At 34.4% G+C, this 20,159-nt stretch overlaps 1 protein-coding gene and 2 non-coding genes across 8 annotated transcripts in view; 1 reads left to right on the top strand and 2 right to left on the bottom strand.

The window, feature by feature from the left end:
• C3G (C3G guanyl-nucleotide exchange factor) overlaps positions 1-20,159 on the top strand; it is a 129,857-nt gene that overhangs the window by 91,983 nt on the left and 17,715 nt on the right. For all 6 annotated transcript variants that reach the window (XM_076527837.1, XM_076527834.1, XM_076527842.1 and 3 more), the window contains one exon: positions 19,224-19,632. In XM_076527837.1, coding sequence (XP_076383952.1) covers positions 19,224-19,632 — 409 coding nt within the window. The remainder of the gene's footprint in view (positions 1-19,223; positions 19,633-20,159) is intronic.
• Positions 1,436-1,508, bottom strand: TRNAV-UAC (transfer RNA valine (anticodon UAC)). The gene has a single exon. It is a non-coding gene; the product is annotated as a tRNA-Val (tRNA).
• Positions 16,538-16,609, bottom strand: TRNAG-UCC (transfer RNA glycine (anticodon UCC)). The gene has a single exon. It is a non-coding gene; the product is annotated as a tRNA-Gly (tRNA).

Genomic DNA, 20,159 nt, shown 5'->3' with positions numbered 1-20,159 from the left:
GTCCGTGCTTACCGAGCGTGGTAAACAACGGAAACTCGGTTTAATTGTTTTATGGAAATCCACGGGATTTGCATAACTATTCGGATGTCTCTCCTGCGAGAGGCTTTCAATCGATGGCGGACAAACGAGAACTTCCGGCGACTTACGCAATGGATGGCTCGCCAAGCAAAAGTTAGTCATTTTATTGCTTTGCAGTAAATGTCAATAAAAAGTTAACGATAGGCATGATATAACGTTGTTGCGCTTGCGAACTTTTTACCGTCCGCGCTCGAATGGCTTTGGCGTGACATTAAAAATTACGTAATTCGAAGCAATCTTAAAATCAATAAATTGTATATCCAATCCTTTCACAATTTCTCGCTTACAAAATGTTCCGGATAAGATTTATGGATTTTGAAGTCAAAGTAACTTTGAAGCTTTTTTTTATCAGATCCAGTAAATAATTTTTCAATTTCTGCGATCTGCGATGTGATATTATTTTATTTCATTGATAGTACCATTTATCGTGCGATGATAATTTTCTTTGAAAAGTTTGACCGTTCTAAAGATATTAATCTAGCTAAATCATTGTATTATTAATAGTTTAGTCACTATAAATTAGTCACTATTGTGATGTAAATATCTGTAACTGTGCTATAAATTGTGCCAAGGTGCAATGATAGTGTAGTAAAGTATCCTATTTTTGTTCAGAACAATCAAAGCATTATCTTTGTATAATGCTTTTATGAAAATTTAAACATAATGTTTAAATATCATGAAATATTTTAAATATCATGTTCTTCTAATATGTTGTTATTCCGCATTACGAAAATTCTTGTCGTCTTTGTCTTTTTTCATTGCACTCTAATCGGCTGGCGATCTTTAAGCAAAATAAACATTTTCTAGCTGGATCAACAGAAGTTAAATAAAAACTTATTTTCATTCTTAACATTTTAAATCAGTTGGAAACAATCAAAGAGTATTGCCAAATATTTTCTCCGCATTTATTCGACTGTATTCGACTTATTCACTTTTTTCATAAATCCATAAAATTTAAAATAATTAATAATTTCCACAAAATTATTATTCAGTATGGCATTTACTATATTATTTGAAAGATTATTATACAGAAATAAAATTGCAACACTCATTTTGTCATGCGTGGCATCGGTTCAAGACTCCTATGCAAATATTCTGTATTAAATATTGAGTATTTACAACAGTTAAAAGAAATGATGAACACAATATCGATTACTTTCATCAATAATAAATAGTACGACAGTAATTTTTTAATATCTTAATATTTTGTATTACAGTAACTCATCCTAGTAAAGTATAAAGAAGAGTGAAACTACTGCAAAGCAATAAATAAACCAAGTACAAATAAATTAGGTAACAGAATATGTGATCAATTTCATATTTTTCTACAAAATTTGCGCACCAAAAAAAAGAAGTATGGTTCCGGCCGGGATCGAACTGGCGACCTTCTGCGTGTAAAGCAGACGTGATAACCGCTACACCACGGAACCATGTTACTTCTCCTAGCAAAATCTCTATCTCAAAATAATGACTATATACACACCATTCACTTAAAATTTCAAGAATTCTATAGAATTAACAAATCTTAATAAATGAATTTAAAAAGAATCTGAAATACATATTGTCGTTAAGAAACAATACAAGAAAGTGAAAGTTCTTTCTAATGCTTTGACGTAGACAATGTTCATAATAATAATAATAATAATTTGTTAATTTATTAAATATAGTATTAACACATTAAAGACGGGGGATCTTGACGAAAGTATGCTAGGTAACGCGGCGACCGCCCCGCCTCGTTTTTCGTCCTAGAGCGGGCGATATTTTGTGTAATCATAAAAAAATTTAGACTTAAAAAGGTTTATTTAAACTCTTAAAACTAAAAGAAATACTAAAAAAGAACTAAACACTAATTACAAAAAATGTTTCAAAGTACATATTTATGAGAAGTCGAGATAAATCGTAGTACTACGATTCCCGCCTTTAATGTGTTAAAATATAAACATAAATTTCTACTCTAATTTCACGAATAATATTTCGACACACTGTATTACAACTTTATAAAAATAACCCCGTTTTCCTTACTTTTATTTTAGTCCTTATTCACAATAATCGCACACTGAAAAACATAACTAATAAAAAATGATAAGATATATTCCCAAACTACTAAAAATATAATAGTAAGTCACACTCGCACGGAGCGCAAAAGTATGTATATACTTTATATTCCATGGGAATACCGATGAAGAGTCGTTACCGTCCGAGAAAAAAATAGCAGCACGCAATTTTTGTAACCTGCTAACGATAACAGCGTGCCTGGCCAGGTTGTGATTCTTCCTCCCCTAACGATAACAATTCGAAATTTCGGGGCGAACGCGTGTCACGTTTGTAAAAATGAACAAAAGGGTGCACGCACCCGCGAGAATTCGTCGGATCAGTTGATTGCACGCTGGCGGTTCGTTAGAGGGTTTAATGGCTCGTTTCGCGAAAGGCCTTCGGCGGACGGAACGGAATCAAAGATGAGAGCGCGGAATGCGTGTTTCGTTCCCGGTTTTATAATAACACGCGCACCGTTCCTATACTTGGAAACACAATGTTTGCGGAAACCGAAATGCTTTTTGTATTATCTAGATGCAAGGTACAGAGACACAGGCAAAAGTTATTCAAAACCCTTTTAAAACGGTATACTTGAATCTTTTTGAGATGTTAGACCGAATAGTTTTCCGGAGAATGAGTGTAAAAAAAATTTGTTTAGATCGCAATCAGCTGGAATGATAAGAAAAAGTAAAAACTCACGTTATTTCAACTTTCTTATCTGAGCAAATAACGAGAATTTAAAAAATGCGTTTTGTAGATTTCGGTAACTTACATGCGTACCGAAAATAAATGTTTATTTAACTTCTGTTTGTTGCAGTCGAGGTACAGAATTTTTATAAAGAATAAAATAGATAAAGAACCGTAGTCTAATCATAAGAAACAAATACCCATATGATAAATATAATACAAACCGAAAATATTCGGTAGCTCTAGTTGAAAGATCCTTATAAGAGAAATAAGTCGGAAACGTGAAATAAATCGTTTTGTTCCATGCTTCAAATTGAAAATTGAATTCGAAAATGTCGAGCGAACTCACGCGGTCGAGCTTGCAGATACGGACGTGTGCTGTAATCGATAGGAGGTTATTTTACATGGGAAAATCAATTTAAAAATGCGAAACGAAATTGTTCCGTTCGAAAACTAGTTCCGAAAAAAAAACGAAAACTTTGTCCAGCATATTGTGTTCACTCGGTTTGACTCTTTGACTACGTTAAAACGAGATACGATCTACTATAGAAACATTTCATTCTATATCTTCGTATTCATTATTATACTGCGGATTTGAATGCAAAGTAAAAATTGTCTGCGGCGATTGCAAGAAATAGAAACTAAAATATAGAAAATCCTTTTTTTCTTGAATCATTCTTATGAATGAAAAATAATACATTGACAGTTTATATATATATATATATATATATATATAAAATCTTTTTAAGCTATCTATTATTTTAAATTGCAACAATTCAAGTTTGCTATAAATGCATAAAATCCGCAGTCTATTCATTGCTTCTTAGCATTTTTCGAATTTTTGTTAATTTGTTTTCTGTAATTTATAATTAATTGTGAGTTATATTTTATACCTGTAATTTTGTAACTGTGAAGAGAGTCTCCGAAACAAACGATCAATTTTGCTGCGTCTTTCTTGATTACATCTTGAGCATACAATCTTGGAGCAAATGACGTTTGATTAAGAGTAATTAATCATCACAGTTCAATACACATGTGTTACAGTAGTTTCATCATATTTTTCAAATATTCAAAAGATTGAAAAATCAATATAGTTACCAACAGTTCTACTGTCTTCCTCCTCGATTATCTGATTCGGTGTTCAGAAAATACCATGAACGCATTTTCTATGAACAATGTAAAATGAACAATTAAAATTTTACCAAATTCAGGTTTTAACGAAATGGTCTAACAAGGAGAACCTTGGCCTATTTTCATTCAAGTATTGTCGGTACCTGATAAATAGACTGCAGATTTTATGTATTTATGGCAACAGACCCGGGCAAATTTTATTTGAAATAAAAATTAAAAATAGCTATTTGAAATCATTTATTTCAGACTGTTATTTTTAATATCGTTATTGAAAAATAAAGATAATGTTAATTTACTTGAGCTAAAGCGATTTGAAATAATAAATTATTTTGTTATTTCTTTATTTCAAATTGGCCGAAAGAAGTAATGCTGAAAATAATATTGAACAAAAAGATCTTCTTTTATGAAATCTTCACTATAATCTGTTTAAAGGAATGTCTTCCTCATAAAGAAATAATCCACAAAATAATAGTCAACGGAAAGATTCTATTTTATGCAATCTTCACAAGAATTTGTTTAAAGCATAAACGTGTACACCATAATTATTTCAAATAATTATGAAATAAAATAACGTATTATTTGTAATAATATTACAAAGAATGTTATTTCAGAAGGGATCACAGGCATGAAAATAACTACGAAACAAAATAACATATTATTCGAAAAGATATTTCAAATGTAGCCAGATCTGCATAGCAAACATGGGCATGTGAAACACAGAGCACTACATATTTCGAATTTATTGAAACTATTCAAAGACGAAGTACGTCTTTGTTTAACTCTTGTTTTGTACAATTGATACGATATCTCCTTAAGTCCAGTGACCTCCGACGACACATTCGAAATCTGCAGATCTAGAGGATGCTAATCTCTCTGCCTAAGGTGCTGATATTTACTGATGGAGCATGCACACTCGTGGATTAAACAGCGTTTGATTAGCGGAATCCGCTGATACAAGCTCTCAGCTCGCGAACATCCCGGTCCAATCCACTTTTGGCTGAGGCCGGTCGAAAGCCGCGATTAGAACCCCGAACAGGTGCATCTCGCTGGGATTCGACGCGGCGATTACGATCGGCGGCCGGTGCCTTTATGGTGGACGTTCGCATTCATCGTGCACAGCGGCTGCTCTCTCCATCTATTTAGGCGAGCGATTGTGCTGGTATGGGCGGCGAGAAGCTTTCACGGTGATGAATGGCTGGTCGCGGCCGCGATTAAAGGGACATACGTGGAAAGTTATCGCAGCCAGTGCATTCTCGGGCACGCTGCGCCGTCCTGATAACGATGAAAAGACGAGCCTGCATGATGACAGCTCGCGACGACGTTCGCGCCACGTGCACTCGGCTAGAACACGTCAGCGATCGCTGTTTCATGAAAATCCAACCACCCTTTATCCACTCTCTCTCTCTCTCTCCCTCTCGCTGATATTAACCCCTTTCTACTCCCCCTCGGTGTTATTAACCCCTTCACGTCCTGCACGAACTACTTCGCGACGCGTTTGACGAGATATCTCGCGTGCTTTTTCATTAGGAGAAAGATCGGTTAGCGATCGTTTCGTGTATGGATCGGCGGATGGTTGGCTAAGTGCGGGCTTTAGTGAGTCGTCTTTTGCTGATCGTATTCATCTTCTTTCAAATAAAAGTCAGTCTTTTGTCTGTCATTCAGATTCAATCTTTTGTAAATCGAATTCAATGCTTTGCAAACCGAACTCAGTCTTTCATAAATCTAGTTCATCCTTCTTTCAAATCGAGTTCAGTATTTTTTCAAATATTTTATCTTTTTTTAGGGGAATCAAATTCAATCTCTTTTGGGGAATCAAACACAAACTTTTGTAAATCGAATTTACTCTTTCGCGAACTTACCTTTCTGCAAATTAAATCTACGTTTGACTGTCTCGAAAATGATCATACTAAGAAATAACAAAGAGTTAGAGGAAGTGCGTGACTTTGTCGATTAGGCAAACGACATTTTATTATTGTTCTCCAATGACGAGATCAGTCAATGATTCTTCAAAAATTGTATTCTATGCAAGAAATATTTCGGCTGATTCTTCAAAAATTGTATTCTGTGCAAGAAATATTTCGACTGATTCTTCAAACTATGAACATTTGGTGACTGATATTAATTCGTTGGCATACAAAAATGCCTTAGATTTTGTTAATACTTATTTGTACCTCGGCTTGTTACGAAAGGAAAGTTGATGAAATTTGAATTCTCGATTTTATTGCACCGAATGTTTGATTTATAATTCCGAATCTGACCCGTAAATTGGAATATGTGAATCGGTGTATCGAACTCAATGATGCAGTAAATACGATTTCGTTATCTTTTCATCACCGAATTTATGTGCACCTTATCTTATCTATATTATTATAACTATTAAAGTTCATTGCTATGTAACAACGGTCTCTTTCGTTGCTGGATTTTTGATAACTCCAGTTTTCTCAAGTACGGCGATTAACGCAGAAAGTTTTTACTTAATGACTTGTAAATTGAAAATGCTTCCACAAAATTATATTTTAAAAAATAAAAATGCAATACGAACCTGTCTTTTTTGTCAATTATTATGTATTTATTTTATTTTTTGATTTTTAATTTCCATTTTTCATAAATAGTATTTAACTTGTATTATTTTAATTTACATCTTTTTTTTTAGCTTTTTCCTTATGTTTGCTCGTCGGTTTTTTTCTCCTTTGGTTTCCCTTTCTGTTATTTTATCTTGTGTTTTATATAGATTTGTTAGGATTGAATACATTCAGTGTAGGCATTTAAGAATGATGGAATCGTACTTGTGGAGACAAAATAATAGAAACTAGTCAGATTCAGGGTCCAGTCGCGTCCTCCCTATTAATTCAACTACCGTAGGTTCCGCAGCAAGTGAAAATTAACTTTTCAGAACAGTTTTTGCGAGCCTCGCAGGCGAACCTTTCCTCGCACCTTCACGCAGTTGTTTTAGTTGGGCGTCACGCTTTGTTAATTTGTAATGTCGCGAGCAGATGACGGCTGTTATTTGGTGTAAAGTAAATGGCGGAGAAAAGCTTGAAGTTGTGCCCTGTAATTGTATTTACTTAACATTGGAAACCGAATTGCCGTTTGAAGGCTCTGAATGCGCGAAAATACGAAAGCACTTTATGAGCAATTAAAAAGTGGGAAAAGACTACTTTCGTTGAATCATTTATAATCCTGCATACCTTACATAAAAACACTTATGAAATTGTAGACATTTCCTACTTCCACTTTATTAGAAAAATAAATTTTATTCCCTAATTTAATTATAAAGAATTTTCGTTATAAAGAATTACAATAGATATCATTACAATCAACTTGAAATTAAAAATTCCCTTATATATTCTTTGTAACTTCTAATTGAACTGTCTCTAAAACATTAACATAACAAATAATTTAGAAATTTTGTTGCTGTGTATATTTCTACGTGACATCAAATTGTGGCTTTTACTATCATTTATCGCAGTGACATCTAAAAATTGCAGCGTTAAAACATAGGATTTTTATACTCAATAAAACTAGACGTAACATTTTCACCATGAATCACGTTCCTATTTTACTTCTCCTGTGACACCGGTGAAAAGTGTAACGTATGAAACAGAGGTCACTTTAAAACAGAACATTTAACACGAGTGAAAGGAATCAAGAGACAATCGTTTAAATATGACAAAACCATAAAGTGTTCAATATTCACTACCAACAATCACATTTGATGCTTTCAATTTCGACATAGGTATCACCATTTTGTTTCTCTGTTATTCTCCAATTTCAGTCTAGAAATTGAAACAATCACATACATAAAAGATCGAATAGAGAATTATTCGAATAAAATTCGAATAAGGAATTATTCTAATAAATCTAGAAAAGAAAGAATTATTCAAATAAAATTCGAATAAGGAATTAATCGAATAAAATTCGAATAAGGAATTAATCGAATAAAATTCGAATAAAATTCGAATAAGGAATTAATCGAATAAAATTCGAATAAGGAATTAATCGAATAAAATTCTAATAAGGAATTAACAGAATGAAGTTCGAATGAGGAATTAATAGAATGAAGTTCGAATGAGGAATTAATCGAATAAAATTCGAATAAGAAATTAGTCAAATGAAGTTCAAATAGATAGATAGATTAATTTATGACACTTAATGGATAATTGTTATTCGAATAAAATATTCAACTAAAAAGATCAGATTCGTTCATTCGAATAATTTATTTTAGATAAATATTTATTCGAAACGATTCGAATAATTATCTTAGATAAATACATGTTGCGCCGAAGAAATCTGACGGTTTTTATATGAAATGACAAATTTGCGTGCCAAGGTGTCTATTTTTCAAGTACAAGCAATCGAAAGCACATTACATGCCACTTTATTTATGGAAGATAATTTCGCTTAAACGGCGTCCTTCATTGCATACACAATGTTCGAAGCGGTCTTGTAAATTTGCCATTACGTGTTGTTTATGTTTTCAGGAATTGAAAGAAAACATTCGCAATAAAATTGGTGCAATTTCGTTGGATATGCTACAGCGCGTAATGGAAAATTTACGAAACCGCTTGAAACGGCGTGTGTGTAGTGTGGGGTACGCACCATTTAAGCGAAATTATCTTCCATAAATAAAATGGCATCTAATGTACTTTCGATCACTTGTATTTGAAAGTAAATACCTCAACACATCAATTTGTAATTTTATATTAAAAACCGTCGGATTCCTTTGGTGTACCCCTGTATTTATATATATTTGAAACAATTCGAATAATTATCTTCGGTAAATATTTATTCGAAACAATTCGAATAATGCCAACTCTGGTCTAATAACACGTCTATTTACTTCTCACAGCGAAGTAATCATTTAATTGACGTATAAAACGTTTCTTTCATTCTAATTTCTGCAGAATAACGCACAAAGACGAGGATATGCATGAAAATCCGCAGTCCGATAATAACGAAACAATCATCAGAATGCATCGTCCTTTCAGCTCTCGTAGCAGCCTCGAGAAATCCTTGTTACAGTGCCGTAACACAGTCGAATAAATCGGAATAAACGAAGCTGTCTTTCCCGGTTTACGGGGATGTTCCCGTGCACGCGTCGCTGAGTAAAATTCAAATCGAACCTGGCGCGTTTCCCCCGATGGAAAAAAGTCTTCCGAGTCCGTTGATCGGATGGTTTGCAAATAACCGCGTCTACGATGCGATGGGGCGAGGTTGCATCGCGAGTGCTCCCATGGAGGGAACCTATGGGAACCGAGTGTGTTCCGTGAATCCAGTCAATCACGGCAATTTACATCCGCCGCCTCTCTCCGTCCTGCTCCATCCCGCGTCCTACGCGTTTTCTATTATCTCTGTCGGCCAGCCGAACCGTACCTTTAGCGCAAATCACGTCTGATTGAGGTTTCAATCGGAATTCGTGAATAGAACTTGATTTACTGGCGCGCGTACACAGACCCGTTGCTTACTCGGTTGCTTGTTCCCCGTTGCCGGACTCAGTCACCGAAGATCACTGTTCCACCCTTCCGTGTGTTTACGTTGAAATAGCTTGTTAATGATTCGAGTACGAAATTATTAATTGCCGACCGAGCGGAAGGCTTGAACGACGGTTAATTAACAGATCTATTCGATCTTTGTTGCGATGACTGACGGAGCCTGGAACGCGATTCAAACTAACAAAAGAAAGAGGATTTTTCTCGTTACATTATCCTTTTACGTATGAATTAGGGGTGTGTTTTATATGCAGCGTGTCCATTTGGAAACTTTAAATCAAAATATAACCACTTGCAAAAAGTACTCGAACACCTTTCAAAACGCAATAACTTCTTTTTCGAACAGGACTAGATGAATTGAATTTTTTAAAAATGATTCTTTTAACTGCACAATCACTAATTTGTAACTCGAAACATCGACCGATTTTAATTAAATTTTCAGTGTGCATACAAGTCACCAGGATCTGAGAAACGCATTTTTTAAATTTTCGTTCCAGGTTCGGATAAAAATGTTGAAAAACGAGAGTTCTCTTTACTTTTTTATGTCATTCCAAGTAATAGCAAAGCGGTAGACGGGGATCAGAAACTGGCTGTCTGCCAATCGCAGAATTCAACCCTTTGGTTGTGTAGAGCAATTTCGTAGAGCAAATTTGTATATCAAATTTCCGTGCAGTTTCCCGATGATTATTTTTAAATCTCTGGAATACAAGAATACGTTTCATGGACATTTTCGTTTGAACAGAGAAACGAGAATAATTGGCGTGATATATGAAACTACCGCTTTTTCGTGGCGAGTATGCACGTCGCACACAGCTAAAAAGGGTTCGCTTTATGAATACTCTTCGATATTAATTGACATACGAGGCGAAAATTTGCTGGAATTTTTTAATATCCGAAGCTGTATTTTATGATGCGCGTGCACGTTTTGATGTTTATACGCGCTTTGATGTATACTACGATTTTTAGCGAATTCGCAGTCTGTTCCCGACAAACGAATAAGCAAGATGCTTTTTCGTTAGTTCAGCGATTTTTAATTACAGTCGACGATGCTTTTCTAGCTTTTTATTACCAGATTGCACTGTTATTAATAAACTGCGGATTTCTATGCAAAATAAAAATGATCTGCATCAATTTCAAGACGCAGGAGCTAAGCACAATTTTTTCGATTCTTTAATATTTTTAATAAGTTTAGATTGGCTGCTTAGTTAAATTCAAATTGTAGTTTGCTTTTAATCTTTTCATTGTTTTAAACTGCGTATTACTTACTTTTGCCACAAATGCATAAAATCAGCAGTCTAGTTATTAAGAGTTGTTAATACTAACTCGTAGAGGTTATATACCATGAAAAAGAAAATACAAGGTTTAACCAACGTTGGGCACCGAAAATCAACCCCTGAAGTTCCCACAAATATAATATAAATAATATAAATAACATATGAATAATTATATAATAATATAGATTAAAAGAGAAAGAAAAATTAAAAAACAATAAGAATTGTTATTAACATCGAGTTACATTTTCAGGAGGTGTATACAAATGACAATAAGTAAGAAAAGAAACCTAAATTAAGAAAATATTTGGTCCGCTAAATTTTTTACAAAATATTCGAAACGCGAATTCCACGTTGCCCGTGATTAAAGGATTGATCAATGAAACTGGAACTAGAAAGTTACAATTTATTACAGTGGATTGTATTTGAGCTCTTCTGCAAAATTCAATGTCACCATAGAAGGAAAGAAAAAATAACGATTATGATAATGAATATAAATTGAATGGTAATAAAAGAGAAAAACAAAAAAGAAAAATGTATCGATAGAGAGTTGTGTCTCTTTTTAACAATTATATCAATAATACTGTGAATTTTCTATTCCCCTTTATTACTGCGAACTTCGCAGGAAGTACTGTTCAATCTAGATCCAAAGAATCGCATAACATCCAGAACGAATTCGAAAAATCTTATCAGATTCAGATTTCAACGGGATGTATTCGTGCTATTTTCATTCAAATATTGTCGATGAAAAGCCATACGTCGGGATTACGCAGGATCATAAATCCATTTATTGTAATCGACATGTGTGCGCGTGCGAAGGAAAAATCGCGTGGAACCGGGCACGATTCGCCGGCGTTTAACATCGTTTGCCAGCGTTGCGATTCAAGCATTATGAAACGCACGGAAAGGAGGGAGAGAGAGAGAGAGAGAGAGAGAGAGAGAGAGAGAGAGAGAGCAGAGGGAGAATATTTCAATGTCGAAGCATGGGACACGGGAGAGAAGCAAAAAATATTTCAATGCCGGACCGGTTGCTATCGAGACTACAGTGCACTCCTCTCGACAAAGGTCCAGGCTTTCGCGAAATATTTGATCACATCGAATTCACGGTACCATTATTAATTGGAAAGTGTTTCGCAAACTTGTGGGATACGTTGTATGCATTCGGCGCGTGAAAAAGAAAACGCTCAGCGTAAAGTTTGCGCATGCGATATCAAAATGATTTATAATTGCGAATAATGTTTGTACGAAAAGGTGAGTTGACTTAATCAGCATCGATCCAATGGAAGCATTGTATGCGCTGTCTGTGTATGCCGGGTAATAAATAACAAGGCAACAGGTAACAACAAAGTTAGGTTCATTTATTAGTAGACTGCAGATTTCATGCATTTCTGGCAAAATTGAATAGTTGCAGTTTGAAACACTAGAATAATTAACAGAATTCACGAGTGTTGATATTCCCTCCAATACATTGGAACTATTAAAGAAAGATGGAAACCTGTAAGTTGCTTCAATTTATTGCAAATGATGCAATAACATTTTATTTTTTACATAAAGATTAATTTACTTAAATTCTTATACAATATATCTAGCATTTAGGATCATATGTTCCTAACATTTGTTAATGTTATGTATAAAAGAAAAATCAAATTTGATATTTTAATTTTAGTATAAATAAGAGGATTTTTTTTATATTAACTATTTAATAATCATCTATTATATCCAATAGAAATTTTGATTTCATTACGATGTTTATCAATTGGTGGAATTCGTTTTCGTGAACAAGATTTATATTATTACAATTTATTTTAGTTTATTGTATGTGCTACGAAAGTTTCTGCCTTTAATTATAAAACATGTAGAATGTGCCACTTAAATTTTGTATAATAAAAAGAAGTCAAAGAGGAGCAGAAAATTCGTACTATTAGATAGATAAGATATTTGTTGAATTAAATTTTATCGTAAATCGTAGCAATTAAAATAAAGTGCAGGCATTTTCTGTTACATTACGTTGTGCTCTAATCATGTGACAGGATCATCTGACAGTAGATCCATCTTTCTTCAACCTTGTTGATAAAGATCGTAATAGGAAGTTAATTACTGGTCGTTGCCAACAAACTAAGCGTATCTGGAGATAATCAACGAGTTCGAAATAATTAGTGTAGATATCATCACCGTTCTTGCATGCAAGTTGTATTTAACATTTCTCTCAATTGTGCTAACGAAGACTTTTTACACAAATTATTTTTTAAACCAGAACGAAGGGTATTATTCGAAGTATCAATTTAGCATAAAATAATCACAATGAAACACGCCTCTCCAATTATTGTATCTAAGAGCTTTATATAAAAATAGTTTTTGGAACTACAAATAAAAATAGCAATCATCAATTTATACAGTAGTATATCAATTTATCATAAAATAATTACAATGAAACACGTTTTTCGAGAACATATTCATTTGTTCGTTAAAAAGAAATGAATATGTTCTCGAAAAACGTGTTTCATTATAATTATTTTATGATAAATTGATATAATACTGTATAAATTGATGATTGCTATATTTTTATTTGTAGTTCCAAAAACTATTTTTATATAAAGCTCTTAGATACAATAATTGGAGAGGCGTGTTTCATTGTGATTATTTTATGCTAAATTGATACTTCGAATAATACCCTTCGTTCTGGTTTAAAAAATAATTTGTGTAAAATGTCTTCGTTAGCACAATTGAGAGAAATGTTAAATACAACTTGCATGCAAGAACGGTGATGATATCTACACTAATTATTTACCAGAAAATATTCACAATAAAACATGGCAGGTCAGCTAAGAATTCTCTACAAAAAAATATGAAAGTTGACGGAAAAAAGCTGTTATTTCCACGTTTGAGATATGTCTATAAATTACGTTACTCCCAGCAGTTGCCGTTGGATGTTTGTCAAAGGACGAAAAACGATCCAGCCCGAAAATAAAAAAAAGAATCGTTCCAACAGTCCGTTGCCGACAAATCCAGCCACGCCGAGTCCCGAAAATTATTAAAACTATCGCGCCGGCGATGGCTGTTTTGAGTATCAATATTTATCCGTGTTGTTTGCCGTGCCTAGTGTTCCCGTGTTTCGTACGGCGCGATCTCTCGATGAAAGGATCAGTTTCCACCCCAATTTCATTATCCGATTTTTCGCGGACGTAGCCGGCTGAAACACGCCGGGTCGGTGTCTGACAGTCAGTCAATTAACGCACGCACAAATTTCATAGGTATTACCACCCCTCCTCTTTCACCGCCCGCGTACACATTACGTGTCAACACATTTTCCAGTTTCGCTCGGCGCGGCGGAGCGATATTTTCTGGGTAGCCTCATTAACTAGTCGTTTCTACCATTTATTACGGGGCCACCATATTGATCTCGCGCGATCGTTTACAGTCTCGAATATCAGCTTTATGTCCGTTCGAGTAATTATGCCCGCGGTGCGCTGAACGTCGAATTTTAACGAATACCTTTGAGTTTTGCCCGCGAATAATTATTCTCCTGCGAACGCAATTTGTTCTTGCCGAAGTTGATTACCATACCGTGCAAATCCCGTGTAATTTGTTTCGGCCCTGGATTCCCCGTAACCCGTTAATGAGTTACGGATTCGCATAAGCTGCTCAAAGCTCGTTAAATAATGGGAATAATTTGGCACCTGGCTCGACATTCGTTTTAATTACACCGCCGCGATCTTGAAGAAATGAACGAACTTTAACGGTCCTTACATGCTACGGAAATTGTGAACGGTTTATTGGTATTCGCAATGAGCAAGTAATCACAGAATGAAGATCAATCTTTCCTAACCAGTTAGCTGTTGCAATTTCTTTGTAAAGTGTGTAAGTTATTGCGATTATACCGTATATGCTTGATTTTCTTCATATTTTATTTAAATACAATACTTTTATAAAGTATACAATTTAATCAAAAATATCGAAGTATAGATACATATATCCCTCTTAACCAGTCAGCTGTTTTTGACGAGTATACCAATCTTAACTTTTCTTTATACGTTACAAACGAATTATCAGCAATTAAATATTCTTTGGGACATGATACGAAATAAATATTTTCTCTTATAGATTGAAAGATCCTCTAACGAAATTACCACTATTTTTATAAATTTTGTGTGTTGGAATTATTAATATTTTTGTATATATTACAAATGGATTAACAGAAATTAAATATTTTCTAGGACATAAATACACGAAATATAAATAGTTTCCCTCGTAAAATTGAAAAATCGTCTAACGGAATTCCCCACTGTTCTTATAAATTACTTGAGTAGTAGCATAAGGAGATAATGAAAATATATCAGTATAATAGAAGAAATCTTGGTACATAAAATACGACGATCGCCAAATTTCGAGAGCAACAAGAGAATTTAATATAATAACATGAAAAAATTTTAATATTATAATACTCGAAAAGAATTCGAAACGGTATGACATGAAGTGGAGTTGGATTCCGGAGGTTCCCAGAGCAAAGGAAAGAAAAACAAAGGGCAAAGGAAAAGAAACAAAGAGCAAAGGGTAAAATTTTCCAGAAGAAAGGCACTCCATTGTTCGGCGACAGGGTTACACGCGCCACCGGACACGACAATAAACCGGAAGAAAATAATGGCACTTACGATTTACTGGCTGGACAACGATAAAGGAGAAGCTACGCGGCTCGTATCGCACGTCGGGCACACCGGTGCCGTTGCACTTTTAATTTGTAAGCGTGCGCCCGATATGAGCCCAGCGAAACGAAGAAAAAGGAGTCGAGAGGAAAGGAATGGAAAGGAAAGGCGATATGCAGCACGTGCGCATCGACGTGTTCCTGAGTGCCACGGGGTAAACTCGTTCAGAACAATGACCAGGAGAAGTTCGTATTTCTTCCTGTTATCGGCTGCACCGCGAGAGACCATTGCACCGCTGCACCGCTTATTGCGCCCGGAGCGGCGATCCGATATCCGAAATCGACTGCAGAGTTACGGCCAATTGCCATGATCGCCGTGTGAATTAGCTTTGCGAAAGCTCCCGCCAGAAATGCTTTCTCGCTGCAAAATAGCTCGAAACGCTGTCAGAGCAGTTGATATTCCGGTTTTTGCAGGGAAAAACGATGAACAGTAGTCGATTTTCGTAATTTTGCGGATCAAGATCTATGTTATATAAAATCTAATTGAAACGAATTTAATTTGTTAACAGATACAGATTTTGTACTCCAGATTAGTCATTTCGTAGATTGCACTGAAATTTTTGCACTCCAAATTAAATCTTTTGCAAATCAAATTCATCTTTTTGCAAAATAAAATATAAATCTTTCACAGAGCAATATGGGCACATTCGCACTTATTTAATTTTTAAATTGAATAAGGATTTTATTATAAATAATTAGAAAGAAGCCAACTTAATTTTCAAACAGGTATATTAAACCTGCAGAAGAGTTAATTTGATTTACAAAACGGTGAACATGATTTATAAATGTAACAATGGTAATTATCTTTTACATTGATGAGTAATTTAATTAATATTGATTACATCTGATTTTATTAGCAGCATTCACAGTGAAATCTGCTATAAATGAAATGTAGTATCATACATACTCAATATATGGAGTAAATTGTTCGTATTTGTTACTCTGAAAATTTTTTGAGTATTATCTTTTTGAAACCTTTTAAAGCCTCGTCCATTAAAGTGCCATATTTAGAGATTTATAAATATAGAACCACATAATTTAAAATAAATAATAAAATATAAAATAATATTAGCGAAATATAAATGAATAAGTTAAGTTAAAAATATTCTTTCTAAGTCTACATTAAAATTTTAGCAAAATAATGTCACTGCGATGGCCGGGAATCGAACCCGGATCAACTGCTTGGAAGGCAACTATGCTGACCATTACACCACCATCGCAGCTGTACTTTCATATTAGGATATTTCAGTGAAATGTGTATAGCGTGTTTACTTCTTGCCATTTTATACTGTCCATGTAACTGTAAACACGATTATGTGCGTACTTGTATGAAAAAATGTGTACTTCTATAGACGGATTTGTATATTTTTATAAATTGAGAAATTTCTGTAATGAGAAAGTCTAGATGATGTAGTTTGACCAATCATTCATTCTAGGTTATTAGATAAAATTTTCTGAAACTAAATCATTCGATTCAAAATTAGAAATTTGAAATTCGATTCAAACAGAAATTTGTATTAGTTCTAAAATTAAAGAAATAAAGATTCGTTCTAAAGTTATAAAAATATGCATTAGCTCTAAAGTTGAAAACATACAATGAAACCTAAAATTACAGATATTTGTATTAGTTCTAAAATTAAAGAAATAAAGATTTGTTCTAAAGTTATAAAAATATGCATCAGCTCCAAAGTTGAAAACATACAATGAAACCTAAAATTACAGAAATTTGTATTATTTCTAAAATTAAAGAAATAAAGATTTGTTCTAAAGTTATAAAAATATGCATTAGCTGCAAAGTTGAAAACATACAATGAAACCTAAAATTACAGAAATTTGTATTAGTTCTAAAATGAAAGAAATATAAGTTAGTTTTACAGTTAAAGAAATATGAATGAGCTTTAAAGTTGGGCAAATAAAATGAGATCGAAAGTTAAACAAATAAGGATTACTTCTAAAATTGAGCAAATAAAATGAGATCGAAAGTTAAACAAATAAGGATTACTTTTAAAGTTGAACAAATAAAATGAGATCGAAAGTTAAACAAATAAGGATTACTTTTAAAGTTGAGCAAATAAAATGAGACCGAAAGTTAAAGAAATGAGGATTAGTTCTAAACTTGAAGAAGTAAAATGAGATCGAAAGTTAAATAAGTAAGAATTAGTTCTAAATTTGGAAAAATAGAAAGTTAAACAATTTTTTAAACCATATCATGGTAATATGGTTAATTATGAAACATTGGATAGTTGGAGGGTATGGATAATAAGGTACTTTTTTTTATTAATAGCCAGAACTCTGAAAAGAATCAGTTATTTAATAAATTTAAAAAATGCGGAATTTCCTGAGCAGCTAAAACTGATGCTAACCCGTTCCATAGCTGTGCGTCGTTGCTGTCACTTAACGTTAAACCGAGTTAAGCAAAGTTAAACCCTGAAGATGAACACGTTTACAGAGTTGGCCGAGTATAACCCCGCAGTGTTTGTTCTTCGCCTGCAAAGGATTTCGAAATTGAACCTCGCATAATTCCTTGAGGACGCGAGAATACTCCTTTGCCTAGAAGCAGGAAACTTCGCTCGTTACTGCGGCGAAAGTCAGACCGTGTTGTTACGCGCACTGGCAAAAATAAATTTTCTGCGAAACACTTAACAACAATTCATCCAAATAGACAGAATAATAAATTAGCCTGAGTAAGAAGAATGAATCGTAAAATTGATTTGCGAGTACTTTAAGAGAAATCGAGTAAAGTAGACATTAAATTAGCTTTGAAATAAGTGGATGTTAATAACTAATCTCGAAGTTTATGAAGATATTTGTACTTATTCAGTTTATGGAGATATTTGTGTTTATTCAGTTTATGATGATATTTGTAATTATTCAGTTTATAGACATACATCTCATTCAGCCCATGAAAGTATTTAGAAAATTAATAAGAATTTATTGCTTTGTGGAAGTTTGTGTTATATTTTTCCGTACAGAATTTAAAAAAAAAGATCTGCTGTAAATGCATGAAGTTATAGCTTCTTTCTCTTGACAATTATATTTATTTCTATGTCGAAAAAGTTGTTTCAAAAGACGGCATACATATCGTAATTATTGGCGATATACATACAACGAATTACAACGACCACAATATGAAACCTTTAAAACATTTGAAAAAATTATCGATGCTTCAATTGTAAGAAACAGGGAACGAACAAAAATCTATTCCTTTTACAAATAGTTTTCACGCATCATCAATAATATGATAATATTTTGAAATACTTCTAGTGCCTTCACAATTTTGTATTTCATCTAGCCACTTGTGCTGTAAATGCATAAAATTCGCGGTCTATTATCAACTGACTTAAAATGATTAAGACAAGAAACAACGTCTACTTATTTCCCATTTCTTGCAATTGACAAAGAAATTTTTTATTTTGCCAAAAGATCCATTTCCCTAAAATTATTAAAGCAAAAAACAACGTTCTACTTATTCCCCATGTTTTGCAATTAATACAGAAACTTTTTCATTTACCTATAAAGATTCATAATCTATTATTAATTTACTAAGACGATTAAGGCGAGAAACAATTTTCTACGTATTTCCCACGTCTTGCAATTGACATGGAAACTCCGTACTATGTTTATAGATCTACAGTCGACTAAACAATGATCAAAATTCGGAAAAAAGGACCTAGAACACACGTCGTCGTTGCTCCAGTGTTCCACATGCATGTTCACGAATCGATGTTCGTACGGTTAACCGATTTCACGGTTCCATTGTAAGATATACAGCATGCACTCGAGCCGGCAAATATTTGCGTTCTCTAACGAAGCAAACACGGTTGTTTGTTGCAGAAGTAGAGGAGCGGTCCAGCGGGAAGGCGCGCGGCGGTAAACTAGCGCGTCGTGCGCGCTCCTTCAAGGAGGACTTCCTGGAGAAGCTCTCCCAGATGCGTTCACCTGGCAGCGTGAGCGGTGGCGGTGGTAGCGGGGCCGCCACGAGGGCTGCCTCACCCTCGTCGCCACGGACACCTAGGGACAAAAACGCCCCCGCCTGCACCGACACCGCGGCGGCCACCACCGAGAAGAACCCCATCCGAGACTTGCACATCCACGTGCGACAGGTGCAGCTGGCGCTGCTTCACTTCAGGGATGTCGTGTGGAAGAAGAAGCTCGAGATGCTGCCGGGAAACGGCACCATCGTCCTCGACACCATTACCACGATACAGTCCGTGCTGAAGTCCTATCTTCTCTACGAGAATAGGTGAGGATCGCTGGCACTGTCCCCGACGTCTTTCTGTCTGACCTAATCTAAAGCACACTGCTCGAAATTGTCATTTAAGACACCCGATTTATTGCTGATTTCTTATAATTAGTTGTAGAAATGAAACGTACAAGTATCTCATTGCGATTAATTAACCCCTTAACGTGCACGCTCGAGTTAACTCGAGCGCGCTAAACTGGCCAAACTGTGCACACTCGAGATAATTTGAGCGGCGTTGTACTTTATGTTGCTATAATTTTTCACACTCGAATGCAATCGAGAATTGAAAATAACAATGTGAAAGCAAAAAAAAACAATCGTTTTATTGATATTTATCATTTACATGGGATTGTAAGCTATAACACTTACTTATTCAAGTTTAAAATATATCCTTTTTCTACTTATCACTTACGACTTCTCTCTTCATTGTGAGCCGCTTTTCGACAGCGTATTCATATTCAGATTCTGATTCGCTCATTTTTCAATATATATTTTACTAAAATATAATGTAAATTAAAATATAAATA

Source organism: Megalopta genalis, chromosome 1 (assembly GCF_051020955.1).
Source record: "Megalopta genalis isolate 19385.01 chromosome 1, iyMegGena1_principal, whole genome shotgun sequence".
Lineage (NCBI taxonomy): Eukaryota > Metazoa > Arthropoda > Insecta > Hymenoptera > Halictidae > Megalopta > Megalopta genalis.
Note: the sequence above shows the minus strand (reverse complement) of the source record. Positions and strands in the feature narration are given on the sequence as shown.